The following is a 12,868-nucleotide window of genomic DNA, read 5'->3' as shown; positions in this document are numbered from 1 at the left end:
TTGTTGTTGTTGTAGAGTTGGGATCGCATCATCTTGTCCAGGCTGGTCTCAAACTCCTAAGCTCAAGTAACCCTCCTGCCTTGGCCTCCTAAAGTGCTGGGATCATAGGCATGAGCCACCATGCCCGGCCATGACTTCTTTGACCAAGCTATCACCTTGTGCTTTGGGACAGCTAAAGATAAGGGAAAGAAGACTGAAAGAAAGGCTATCAGTATATTGAACAGACATTTGCACTCCCATGTTTATTGCAGCAGTATTCACAATAGCCAATATACAGAATCAACTTAAGTGTCCATAAATAGATTAATGAATAAAGAAAATGTGGTACATACAAACAATAGAATACTATTCAGCTATAAAAAAAGAATGAGATTCTGTCATTTGCAACAACATGAACGGAACTGGAGGACATTATGTTAAGTGAAATAAGCCAGGTACAGAAAGGTAACTAACACATGTTCTCACAAATATGTGGGAGCTAAATATATGAGAAGGATAGGGGTGGAGGATATAAAAGGGATGATAAATATATTAAAAAATACAGTTAGAAAGAATAAGATCTAGTATTCCATAGCACAATAGAGTGGCTATTTTTAACAATAGTTGATCACAGATTTCAAAATAAAATAAAAGAGTGAAATTAGAATGTTCCTAACACAAAGAAATAATAAGTGCTTGAGGTGATACAAGCACCAATTATTCACATTTTGATCATTACACATTTTTTCTTGTAACAAATATCACATATACCCCATAAATATGTGCAACTATTACGTATTGAAAATAACTGACAATTTTTTAAAAAGGAAAGAAGTGGGTCTTCTATGTCTTATGCTTTTGAGAAAACTTTTGTCTTAGGTATCCTTTAGTGTACAGGTACAAACACATACATACAGGTCTATAAAAATATATCATTATTTTTTCTTGTCATAAAATACAATTAATTTTTTGACTTACACTACTGGTCTAATTATTCATATCTGGTTGAAAAATACATTGAATCAAGGTTGATAACCAATAAAGACAGTAAAACTTCTCATTTTCCTAAGTTTCCAAAACACATCTAACATACATAAATTGCACAATAAAATATATTTTTAAGAATGATGATACTTAGTGATACTCACTCTAAGCCCAGGAAACCCCGGAGGGCCAGTGCCACCTACAAGTCCCTGTTGTAAAAGAAATGTGCAATACTTATTAAATTTGATTCCCAACTGAGGGTATTTCTGAAGATAAACACAAAAACTTTCTAGCTAAGAATACATCAAAATGTACCTTCTATTATAGCTAACTTCTGAAACTGCCCTAATCTTACGCATCCTCCTGAGAAGGACAAACCCATGGTGGCCGTTTATGTTCTTCACAAGTGCCCTTGGCTAAATCCTTTTGGACGCCAGGACTACCACTTAATTCTAGCTTAAGTAGAGTCCTGTCTGCTTCCTACGTATTTAACCAAGGAAGTAAATCCCATCAATAATCAACACTGTACATTTAATTAGGCTATCTATTCTATGAAAAGACAGGTGGTCAGCATGTAGGATTAGAAAAACATTTTCAGATGGCTTAAAACACGATCGACTCTTTTGAAGTACATTATTTAAATTCTCTAATCTTCATTTTTCTCATTAAAACAGAAATATCAATATATCTTCTCATTGTAAAAATCACAATAAAATTTGTCATATGTAAAAGCACTATAAAAATTATAAAATTTTCAATACTGTTAAATTATTTATGTAAGTATCAGATTTTTAATGATCATTATTAATTTTTCCAGCTGATTTGTGATTGGTCTTTTGAACTCATTGTCATTACACTTTATAGTCTTTAAGATAATTCCTAATTCACTTTATGTCACTGTCACATTATTTACAAGGCACAAAGTACATGAATGTCCTTCTTTTTTTGCATTTCAAATTCTGTTCTGAAACAAAGGCAGAGAATATACTATAGGGGATTATAAACCAGTAAACTAAATATATCCAGTTGACTCTTGTATTTTAAAGATTTTAAAAACTCAAAATGCTTCTGAAGAAACATTATTATATTTTAAACGAAGAGCAGAAAACTTTAAATATTCTAGGAAAACTTTTAATATTAATATACTTTATATAATTAATATTAATTAATTAATGTTAATTAAATTATATAAATTAATTATATATCAATTAAGATATAATTAATTTAAAAGAAAACTTCAAATATTCTAGGCGTCTTAATAGATTTTGTGGATAGTAACTGACAAAAAATTATGTAAAATAGCTTCACACTAGGTACACAAGTGCACAAATGGTATTAAAAATAAATAATGCTTACTTTATTATGCTTGAAATACTCTTCAGAATCATGTGCAAGAAAAAAAGGTAAACATTCCACTTAAAACATCACTCAAGTTTTTAACAATGTATTTGAAAATCAGTTCTACTCTTATCTGCTATGCCTTATAACAAATGAAACCTTGGCTGAATTCACTGAATGAGCTAATATAGTTTTAATTTGGAAAACAGAAGTAAAAAAGAAGAAAAACAAACTATTTAAATCCTTTATATTAGTGATTTACTTATGTGTAATTATTGGAACTATTCCCAATTTAGGCTACAGAGATTTTGTGTTTTTTTCTAACTCACTTTAAAATTATGAAAAGAATATGTAAATGGCATAGATTGGGAAATAGCTATTGGATGCTTTCTAAGGGCAAAAGCTAAAGCCGTTTCTACCTAGTGCCAAAAAATAGCAATCCATCGTCATTCTTTGATGATATAATTAAACTAATTTTAGGACAGTAACTCTTTCTCAATCTGAACATTGACAGTTAAAAAATCCCAAAGTAGAATAATTTTCCATAAAACACTAAGAAGTAAGGTGGATCAATGACAAGTTTGAATCCAAAGAGCAATCACTGAGTGTACAATTTTTATATAAGTCTTGTTGGTACTTTCATGTATATGAGCCAATATTGTGATCATATATTTTTAATATTTTACTTAAGCAGTTATATCTATTTAACATCATCAAAATAATTAAAGATTGAATGTCATGATGAAATTTGAAATATTTTTGACTTATTTGCCAAGTTGAAAAATCATAAACTGGAATGTGCACAGTCGTGTGGAGATTGTTTTTCCAATAGTGTTTATTCACAGATATTATAATAAGGACTGTAAGTGCAGTGCTATAAAGTACGAATGATGTTAGAATGCAAGAATGATAATACGAATGATGTTAGAATGCATTATGGACTGCAACATAATGTACTCACAGGACTGCCATCAAGACCAGCAGGGCCTCTGTCTCCAAAGTCACCTGGAAAACCCTGTCACAGGGAAAGAGGAAGAATGCCAACATATATAAAGAATTCATTTTTGCTGTATTTTCTAATAAAGAATTTAGTAATAGAAAATATTTATTTCCTAACTCTTAAACTGTAATGCAACAAACACATTCTTTTGCGTAACACACTTAATTGATTTTAAATACAATATTTCAAAAAATAAAAAACTAAATACAATATTTCTATATGTTATAAAATTATTTTATATGCCACATAACATATACAGAAAATGAAACTGAAGTTTGTTCATCATACATAAAAAATCACCAAATGAAAGGAAAAATAATGAAGATTTCTGATTGAAAAATCTTCAGTTATCTCTGCTATTCCAAACTATTCCTATACTCACGCCACAGAGAATAAAATAGCTAGTATTATTAAGTACTTACCATGTGCTAAAGGCTTTATGCACATAATTATATATACACACTTCATTTCATCTTCATAACAGGTCTATTTAATAGATACTAATATTCTCACATTGTTGTTGAGGAAGTTAAAGCACAGAGAGTGTAGGTCAGTTGCTCAACGTTAGACCATTAAAGATGGGTGGGACAGAAATGTGAATGGAGGCAGACTGATTCTAGAGTATGCTTTTTCAACTATGCTACACTGAATACTTTAAATCATCATTCTAAGACATACATGTAAAACAAAAAATCCTTTAAGTACAGTTTTATTAAGGAAAGGAATAATACACATAAATACTACAAACTTAAAATGAGGTGAAAATTAAAAGTTTCCCAAATGCCTATTGAGAATTCTACATGGTAAAACTATGAAGGACGGTAAAATAACAAACCTTCTCATTGTAGATTCTATTGTAAAATAACTCAATGCTCAGCTACTCTTACTTTATAAAACTACATTTTTCTCTAAAGATTTACCATTCCTCAACTTTAAAGCTCACTTTTTAAGAGGCTATTTTATAAAAATGTTTATAAGACTTACTATTATAAATATTTTCATAATATTCATTTACAAAAACCAAGAATAACAAAAATAAAAGTCTATCATTAGATTCTTATAATCTCTTTACTTAGGTAAGTCAGTATTAAATATTATGTTTAACAGACTGCCAAAAATTACTGGTTCCCAGAACAAAAATGAATAGGTTAAACTTAAAAGATAGTTTAACAATTGAAAAAATGTACAATGTTTCTAAAATATAGTTAACTCTTACTAGAAGCACAGTTTCCCTTATTCTGTAATCAAAGGATAATGTAAAAACCATCTGTGTAGTCAAATATATTGCAGCCATACTCCCTTCAAAGTTAGTTGAAGTTCAAGCAAGCATTTTACTTTCATTGTCTTTGGAAGTCAAATTTTGTTGTCAACAACTTGCAACTCTGCAATATATTATCCTATTCAGTATGAGCTAACATGGATATTTGAAAGTATTTATGACACACAGGTAATGGAAAAAGTAGAGGAAATATATACTACAGTAAGTCTGAAACATAAGAGATGATTGATTTTTTTAGATAGATCATAAGTAGGTTTTTCAGAAACCTCACTGAAATAATAAAAGTATAGGGGACACACTGCATGATTCCATTACTGTGTAATGTCCACAACAGGCAAATTCACAGGGACATAAAGTAGATTAGTGGTTGCCTGCGGCTGGTGATGTGGGGGAGGAATGGAAAATGACTCCTAATGAGTACAGGATTTCTTTTGGGGGTGATGAAAATGTTATAAAATCAGATACTATGATGGCTGCACAATTCTGAATATACTAAAAACTGCCAAATTATATAATTTAAAGGTGAATTTTATGCTATGTGAATTATATGTCAATAAAGTTGTTCTTAAAAAACAACCTGAACAAGGAGTGGGATTGCTGAAAACATCTTTGGGAATTCACTCAGGATTGCCTAGAGAATGTGCTGTTTCCCCCACTCCTTCCCAGTCCCTTGCATCCAGTGGGAGAAACTGCTCTCTGGCTCACCCTCCCTCAAAATTAGTAATTTCTCCCCACCTAGCAGAGGGAAGATGGGAGAGAGAAGAGGGGAAAGAATTGTGATCAATTTTTCCCTCATCACAAAATACTTACTTTCTACAACCAGCATAAAAACAATGCAATACTCATTAATTTTAACTTCTTATTCTTCCGGTAGTTCACAAACATGCATATTAGTTGTTCACCTTGACTTTGCCCCTGAAATAATTTAGATGAGCTGAGTAATATCTACTTTAAATTTTTAATGTATTTTTCATTATTATTATTATTATTATTATTATTATTGTAGAGATGGGGGTCTCACTTTGTTGTTCAGGCTCTTCTCAAACTCCCAGCTTCAAGCGATACCTCCTGCCTCAGCCTCCCATAGTGTTGGGATTACAGGCGTAAGCCACCCTACCAAGCCCTTGTGTATTGTTTCTTTTCCCACTTTATTACTCATTAAACATTTCCTTTTAATTCTCTATTCTTGATAGAAATGATTTATTCTTTTAATCTGTCTTAGATATTGATCATGTATTATCAATTTTTGAAATAATTTCTATGAAATCTAGACACTTCTTGTTTTATGAAATATTGCACAGTTAATACCACAAAGGCATTATTTGGCTCTTTATTAGATACATAATATTTTCTTTTAAAGAAAATCATACCAATGTTTTATACTGTTGAATTTCCTTGCTTGTTTATTGTTTATTCAGTTGTTTTTCAATGTTAATAACTGCATTAATATTTTTAATACAGGTGAGGTTCTATATTCTTTTAATCATGAGCCTAAATGTTTGCAGCCACATAGCTTCATTGCCAAAAAATGGTCTTCAAGATTGCTTGTGAAATATGGAACAGTAGTAACAAAATACATATTTTTCCTTTAATTTTATAATACAAAAGACAGTCTCTATAATTTCTTTAACCAGTTGAAAGAATGTTGAAGAATGAAATATTTTGTTATATTTGCCTGGTAGAAAATTATAATCATTAATTTAAATCAAATTGTGTTTTCCTAAAAATACTCTCACATTGCCAAAGGACATAACGGCCATTTTCCAGGATTATCATGCAACAGAGATAGGAAAGCTCAAGAGTTTTTGCTTTTCTTGTTCAATTTGCCAGTTTCATGAATGTAATTTTCACCTTCTAGTGAGCATGCCAAAGTCGCATCATTGCTTCTGTGTTGTATATAGTTCTCTTTTTCACATTTTGATCAGTTAAAATATTTTATGTGATAAAGAATATGATGTTTCAGGAATTCAACTAATCTCTTCAACTTGTGAATAATTTTCTATTTTCTTGTTTATTTCCAATGATCAGTGTGGTGGACACTTTAAAGGATCTCCAAAGATTCCCATTTCCTGGTGTTCACACTTTTCTATGACATCCTCCCTTTGAGTGTAGCTAGCACCTATGACTTGCTTAATCTAACAAATAGTATATAGCAAAGGTGATGAGATATCATTGCCACGATTATGTTACACTATATAAGACTGTCTTAGCAGCCTGGAGCTACAGGCTTCTCTCATGAGTTTGATGAAGTAAGCAGCTGTGTTGGAGAAGTCCATGTGGCAAGAAACTGGGTGACTCTGAAAACTGTGGACAGTCTATAAGACCCGAGGGTGGCCCATAGCCGTGAGCCGGCAAAAAGCCAGAGCCCTCCATTCTACAACCTCAAGGTAATAAATTCTTCCTACAACCTGAATGAGTCTGGAAATGAACTTTTCCCCAGTCAAGCTTAAAGATGATAATGCAGCCTGACACTTTGATTGCAAACTTACAACTAGAGCAGAAGACTCCGTGAAGTAACACCTAGATTCCTGACCCATGAAAACTGCAAGATAATAAATGAATATTGTTTTTAGCTGCTAAATTTGACGTATGTTATTAATTATGGTAAAATATCAATAGAAACAGAAAACCAGTTAAATTGGTAATTAAATCTTCTTTAGAGAATATATAAAGTCTTATTTCCAAATTTTACGATAAGTAATGCTCAACATAAGTCTACTGTTGTTTCTAGTTTTAAAAAACTCAAGTAGATCATCTCTGAAGATTTTCTGCTGCTGTCTACTTCCTATTACAAATTATAATTAATAACAAATTAAAAAGTATTAAAATTTTTGTATTTACTTTTTTAAAAATTTGACTTAATCATACTAAATATCTGTATTTCAAACTTTATCATTCTAGCATTTCATGTCCATCTATTGCCAATGTAAAAAAATCTTATCACACTTCATGAACTTTTTGTCCATATTTACGTAAAGACAAATTTAATAACAATATGCATTGTTTAATAATGGAAAATGCTTGTCAGTCTCCAATTGCAACTGTTGCAAATATCACACTAATTCTATTACCTCAGAAACAATAAATTATAACAGAAAGAAAGGATAATAGAAGCTTTAAATTACCAGAAAACAATATTTTTATCATGTAAGATTCTATTGCATTCATGCTGAGAGAAAAATTAGATAATTAATTTCTCTTTCCTTTTATTGAAATGCTTCTACTCCCTTCTCGAACCCTTACCACAATCTTGAGCAGTTTCTGTCTCCAATGTCAGCAATGGTACCACTTACAAACCTTCACGGCATTCAGACATGAAGATACAGACAAGAGATGTGGAGAATTTCTCTGAAGCCTAAACATTATTAAACTGTGGTACCCAGTCTCAGTGATGGACCTCAGTGATCTTTAATTCCTGGATTCCTGGCATTCCTGCTCTTATGTAGTCCAGACTCACCCTGAATTATGTGAGCCTATGTGACCAAAAGAATATAGAAGTGACAATGTGTAATTTCTGAAGCTAGGTCATAAAGATACTACAGCTATCACCTTGCTGTAGTATCTTTACACAACTCACTCTGGGAGAAGCCAAAGCTATGTTCTGAATATACTCAGCAGCACTGTGGAGAGGTCTCCATGGGGAGGAAGTGAGGTCTCCCACCAACAACTAGCACCAACTTGGCCAGCAAGTGAGCCTCCTTAAAAGCCAGTCCTCCAACCCCCAGTCAAGCCTTTGGATGACAGTAGCCCTAACCAAAATCTTAACTACAACCTCATGAATCAGAACCACCCAACTGTGCCACTACCAAATTCCTGACCCACAGAAACTATAAAAATAATATATATTTATTGTTGTTTTAAACCACCAATCTAATTCGTTTCATAGCAATAGATAGCTAATACACAGTAACAAGAGTGACTGTCTAGGATTACAGGGCATGTGATGCCAGTGGTAAGTGCTGGATCCTGAATGACAGAGGCACTCAAGTATTTTAAATGTATAATATGCAGGGCCCTCTAAAGCTCAGAGCCCACAGCAAGTTTCTCTGATTCCTGGGTCTAACAATGGTCCTGTTATCAAACATGGTAGTTATTAAACACTAAGACCAAAAGAAGTTTATTAGACTTGATAGGCCTGAATACATGTATGTGATATTAATATTTTAGATCACTCATAGATACTACATTTGGTAGTATATTTAAATATGTTTAAACAGTGGAAACCTTCTTCCTTAGCATGTCCAGTAAAAGCATTATTTTCCTAGCTCCACAAAAATTTTTTTTTAATGTATATAAAATAACTAGGAAAATAAGAAGACCAAGATAACCATAAAATGGTCACAATGACTATATTTACAGAATTTTTAAAAAACAAAAGCAATGCAAAAATCCTTCAGGAGAACATATTTTGTTATTTCTAGAAGAAGGTTTAGAAACAACATATTTAATCTGAAGTAGAAATAAATATAAATTATCATAGAAGGTTAATACTAAACAGGCATTAATAATCATAACATAAATCATTTGTTCCAAAATTAAGCATTGAAAGTACAGGATCAGACTAACTTGTCTAGAATTAGAAACACTAAAATTTAACCTAGAAGTTATTTTTACACATTCTGCATATGAATACATATTACCAGGAAATACTGGTATTTTAAAATCCTTCATATATAAAACAAGATCACTGCAGGAAAAGGCTGGAGTGTGAAGTATTCTGTGATGATCTGATCTCTTCACCCTTCTTTTCCTCACAGCAAGGACAATTTGATCTGCACTCAGGGTCAATCGGATCCTCATAATTGAGACTAATTCTAAACTTCAGCAGAAACATGAGTAGGTCTGGCCCCATTCATGGAGATTTGGCATCAAGGCAGGCTTAATGCTAACCTGGGCCTCAATTTCCAGATTCAAGTTCTGGCCTTGTTCTAAAAGACTGATTACCACATTGTGTCCTTTTTCTTGTGTCCAAAAACCAGATGTGGTATACAACATCATGTTTTATCCCTCAATAATAAAGGTCCCACCTTATTCTTGCTATTCGTCCTCCTAGAGAATATCATCCCTGAGCCCAACCTAGGCCTAACTGCCATATGTGCACTCACACTTCTGATTCTGATAACCTACAAGGCTCTTTGAGTTGTCCCTTACGTTATCCACCCTGAAGATTATTTCCATATTCCCACCCACTGGTGTTACATCCCTATGAAATCAATCATGTTCTGCCTGGACTTCCTCCAAATTATAATATGTAGTTCATTGGGTGTCCCTCTTCTTAGTGTCTACGCCAACCCTGTGGTGGGGTTAATTAAAAGTCCTGAAATCTTCCATATATCCCGTCATACTATAGTTAGCCAAATATAGCTACTACAGACTCTGCCCAGTAAAGTAGATAGAATACATAAATTACATTTTTCCTGAAGGAGGCAGAATCCCTTAACAATAACAACTTTTTCATAATGTTCTAGCTAGAGTTTTACTTTATGATCAAATTAACTGCATTTTTTTCCTAAAACAAAAACAAAACAAAACAAACAAGAGTCCCTAAATTTTCCACAAAATGTATGTATCTGAGATGCTACTACGCAATAAGACTGTCTTGGGCTAAAGACAAAAACTAGTAACAGATGTCCAACACCAGGATTTTATATTCTGAAATTCTAACTCTAGATTTAGAAGCCAAAATACAGTTTACTTCAAATACACTCTTCTAACAGAAAGACATATGAGAAAAGAGGAACGGGCACTCCTTTCTGTAATTAGAAAAGTAAACATCTCGGAAGTCTGGGTGCCTTAAGGGTGTTATTTTGCCCACCATTCTAGGATGTGATATTTTTATCTTCAGAGAAAGAAAACTAAGTATAGTTTTGTTCTTTGTCAAACTTTAAATGTAATGTGATTTGATTATAATCCATTTCTAAGGGTCTGAAAAATTCCTTGAAAAACATCAATATTCTGACAGCAGTTTTCTAGGTGTTGTAGAAAGTAACTCCCATCTCCAATTTCATGTTTATTTTCAATCCTGGCAAGTCAGTTCCGGCATAAATTTTTTAGGTCTGTGGAGCCATATAAATTTGCATGGCTAACTTGGTACAAGACAGAGACTACTGATTAAATCAAGCTGAGAGCTCTGTAAATGCCTTTTTTAAAAGCAACTATAGAATTTCCTGATTGTAGCACTACAAAATAAACTTTGGAAACTTGACACTAAAAAGGAAGCTACTTGGAGTGAGGTATAAGAAATCTAAAATTATCAAATACATAACAAATCCTCTCTCCCTGCCTCCCCTATTTATCTTTATTTTTATTTTTTGAACAGGATTCTTCTTTTCTGTTATGCATCAGTGTACTTAGGCTTTTAAAGAATCTGATTCACATCAGATATGTTCCAAGAAGATTCTCAAATAAAGACATTAAAGCATGTAAAACAAAACAGTAGTAGTTCTATGGTGTTGAAAGGCTCCTGATCAATTAAGATTGACTACTATCTTGTCTTTTCCTGAAATCTTTGGAGAATGAACTTGAGTTGAACTCAAATATCCAAAGATAGAGAGCAAAAGGATGAAACAATTATAGCCTCTTGGGCTTCTCTATCTTCAACGGTTAGTTTTACTGAAGGCACAGAGAGCCTCAGGGTATTCTCTAATATTAATTAACATTAAGGGTTTTGATCCAATTGTGACATGTAGGGAGTGCAGGAGGGAAGGAGAGGAAGAGGTCAGAACTACACATCACTATCCAAAAGCATGAGGACATACATACATTGACTAATAATAACTGTGATTACAGGAGGTCTTTAACAATAATTGTTGTGATTAGTAAGTACTTATGCTAAAATCCTGAAATCAAAAACGGCTTAAAATACAAGGAAGAAAAAAACATTTCAAATGCCAACAATATAAGACCAAGGAACAAGTGAATTTGTTAATATAACTATTTTTAAATAATCTTTGGTTCTAAAATATACCAAATGCCTAACAAAAACAGTTCTCCCACTTCAAACTAATGGTCCTTATTGAAGAAAGAAGTGTGTTACAAATATCAATTAAATCTAGTAAACATAACATTTTATTTTGGGAAAAAAGAACTTTCTGGGAAATAAGATTTAAATGGAAATAAATTTTAACACAAATGTTAAATTTAAACATACCATTACGAGGTTAAATAATAAACACTTTTCTCTTTTAAAAAAATAATTACCTCTTGAATAACCAAAATAATATGCTATTATAAAATGTGTCCATTTCAATTGCATTCATAAAATATTCATACTAAGAGAAGATAGCTCTTATTTGTAAGTCTATAAGTTCATTAAAAGAAAAACACAGACACCACTAAGCTCATTCACGACAACTTAATTCCATGCTTTGTGTTTACTCAGAGAAATAAGTGATCATTTGGCTAGCAGTATGAGCACGTGATTTATAGCAACATCTTCCCAAATGTAAAATTAGTAACGTTACTAACTCGTTGGACAATTTTAGACAAGACTTTTACTCCATTTCCATGCTATATGTATATATAATATGATTACTATTTTTGCAAACGATTCCATATGAAACACGAAGCTTTACTACACAGCTGAGAATCCAGTTCAGTAGTCCAAAGAAAGTTATCCTGATCAATAGGTAGAAAGACCTGAACTCAGATTTTGAAGGTTTTTATGGCTATTGCTTTCACCGTATTGACTGTCAGACTGTTTCATATAATACATAAAACAGAAAGTGAAGTAATTTACTAATTTCTGGGCTTAAATTCAGAGTCTTAAAAAATCTAAGTATAAAATGCTAATCAAACTTCACAGATTTCTCTAAAAATAGCTACTATTGTTCTATAAATTATATGTTGTAACTATTTAAAACTGAATCACACTCCATGCTCATAAGACTAACTGTATCGCTCTACCTAAAATTTAAGAAAATCCGCTCATTTAAAACCCAGAAATCAAAACGTATCATGAACCTCATAATTACACACACCTTCTATGTACCCACAAAAATTAAAAATAAAAAAGTTAGAAAAAAACAGAAATATTAATTAAAAAACTTAAGGGTAATAGTTGTGATAAAGTACATCTTCTAACACGATTCTACCTAATGATAGTAAATGAAATGATATTGTATCTACACAGCAGTACTACAATGAAACATCAATCCAAACTTCTCCTTTCTTTTTGTTGTTTTTTTTTTTTTTTTTTTTTTTTTTGAGACGGAGTCTCACTCTGTTGCCAGGCTGGAGTGCAATGGTACAATCTTGGCTCACTGCAACCTCTGCCTCCTGGGTTCAAG

At 32.3% G+C, this 12,868-nt stretch overlaps 1 protein-coding gene across 1 annotated transcript in view; it reads right to left on the bottom strand.

Annotated features, from left to right (window-relative positions):
• The window catches only part of COL24A1 (collagen, type XXIV, alpha 1), a 395,043-nt gene that overhangs the window by 276,678 nt on the left and 105,497 nt on the right, over nt 1-12,868 (bottom strand). The window contains exons 13-14 of the mRNA XM_011956095.1: nt 3,263-3,316; nt 1,128-1,172 (exon numbers count right to left, since the gene is read on the bottom strand). Of these exons, the coding sequence (XP_011811485.1) occupies nt 1,128-1,172; nt 3,263-3,316 (99 nt within the window). The remainder of the gene's footprint in view (nt 1-1,127; nt 1,173-3,262; nt 3,317-12,868) is intronic.

The sequence above is a fragment of the Colobus angolensis genome, unplaced genomic scaffold, assembly GCF_000951035.1.
Source record: "Colobus angolensis palliatus isolate OR3802 unplaced genomic scaffold, Cang.pa_1.0 Scaffold41, whole genome shotgun sequence".
Taxonomy (NCBI): Eukaryota; Metazoa; Chordata; class Mammalia; order Primates; family Cercopithecidae; genus Colobus; species Colobus angolensis.
Note: the sequence above shows the minus strand (reverse complement) of the source record. Positions and strands in the feature narration are given on the sequence as shown.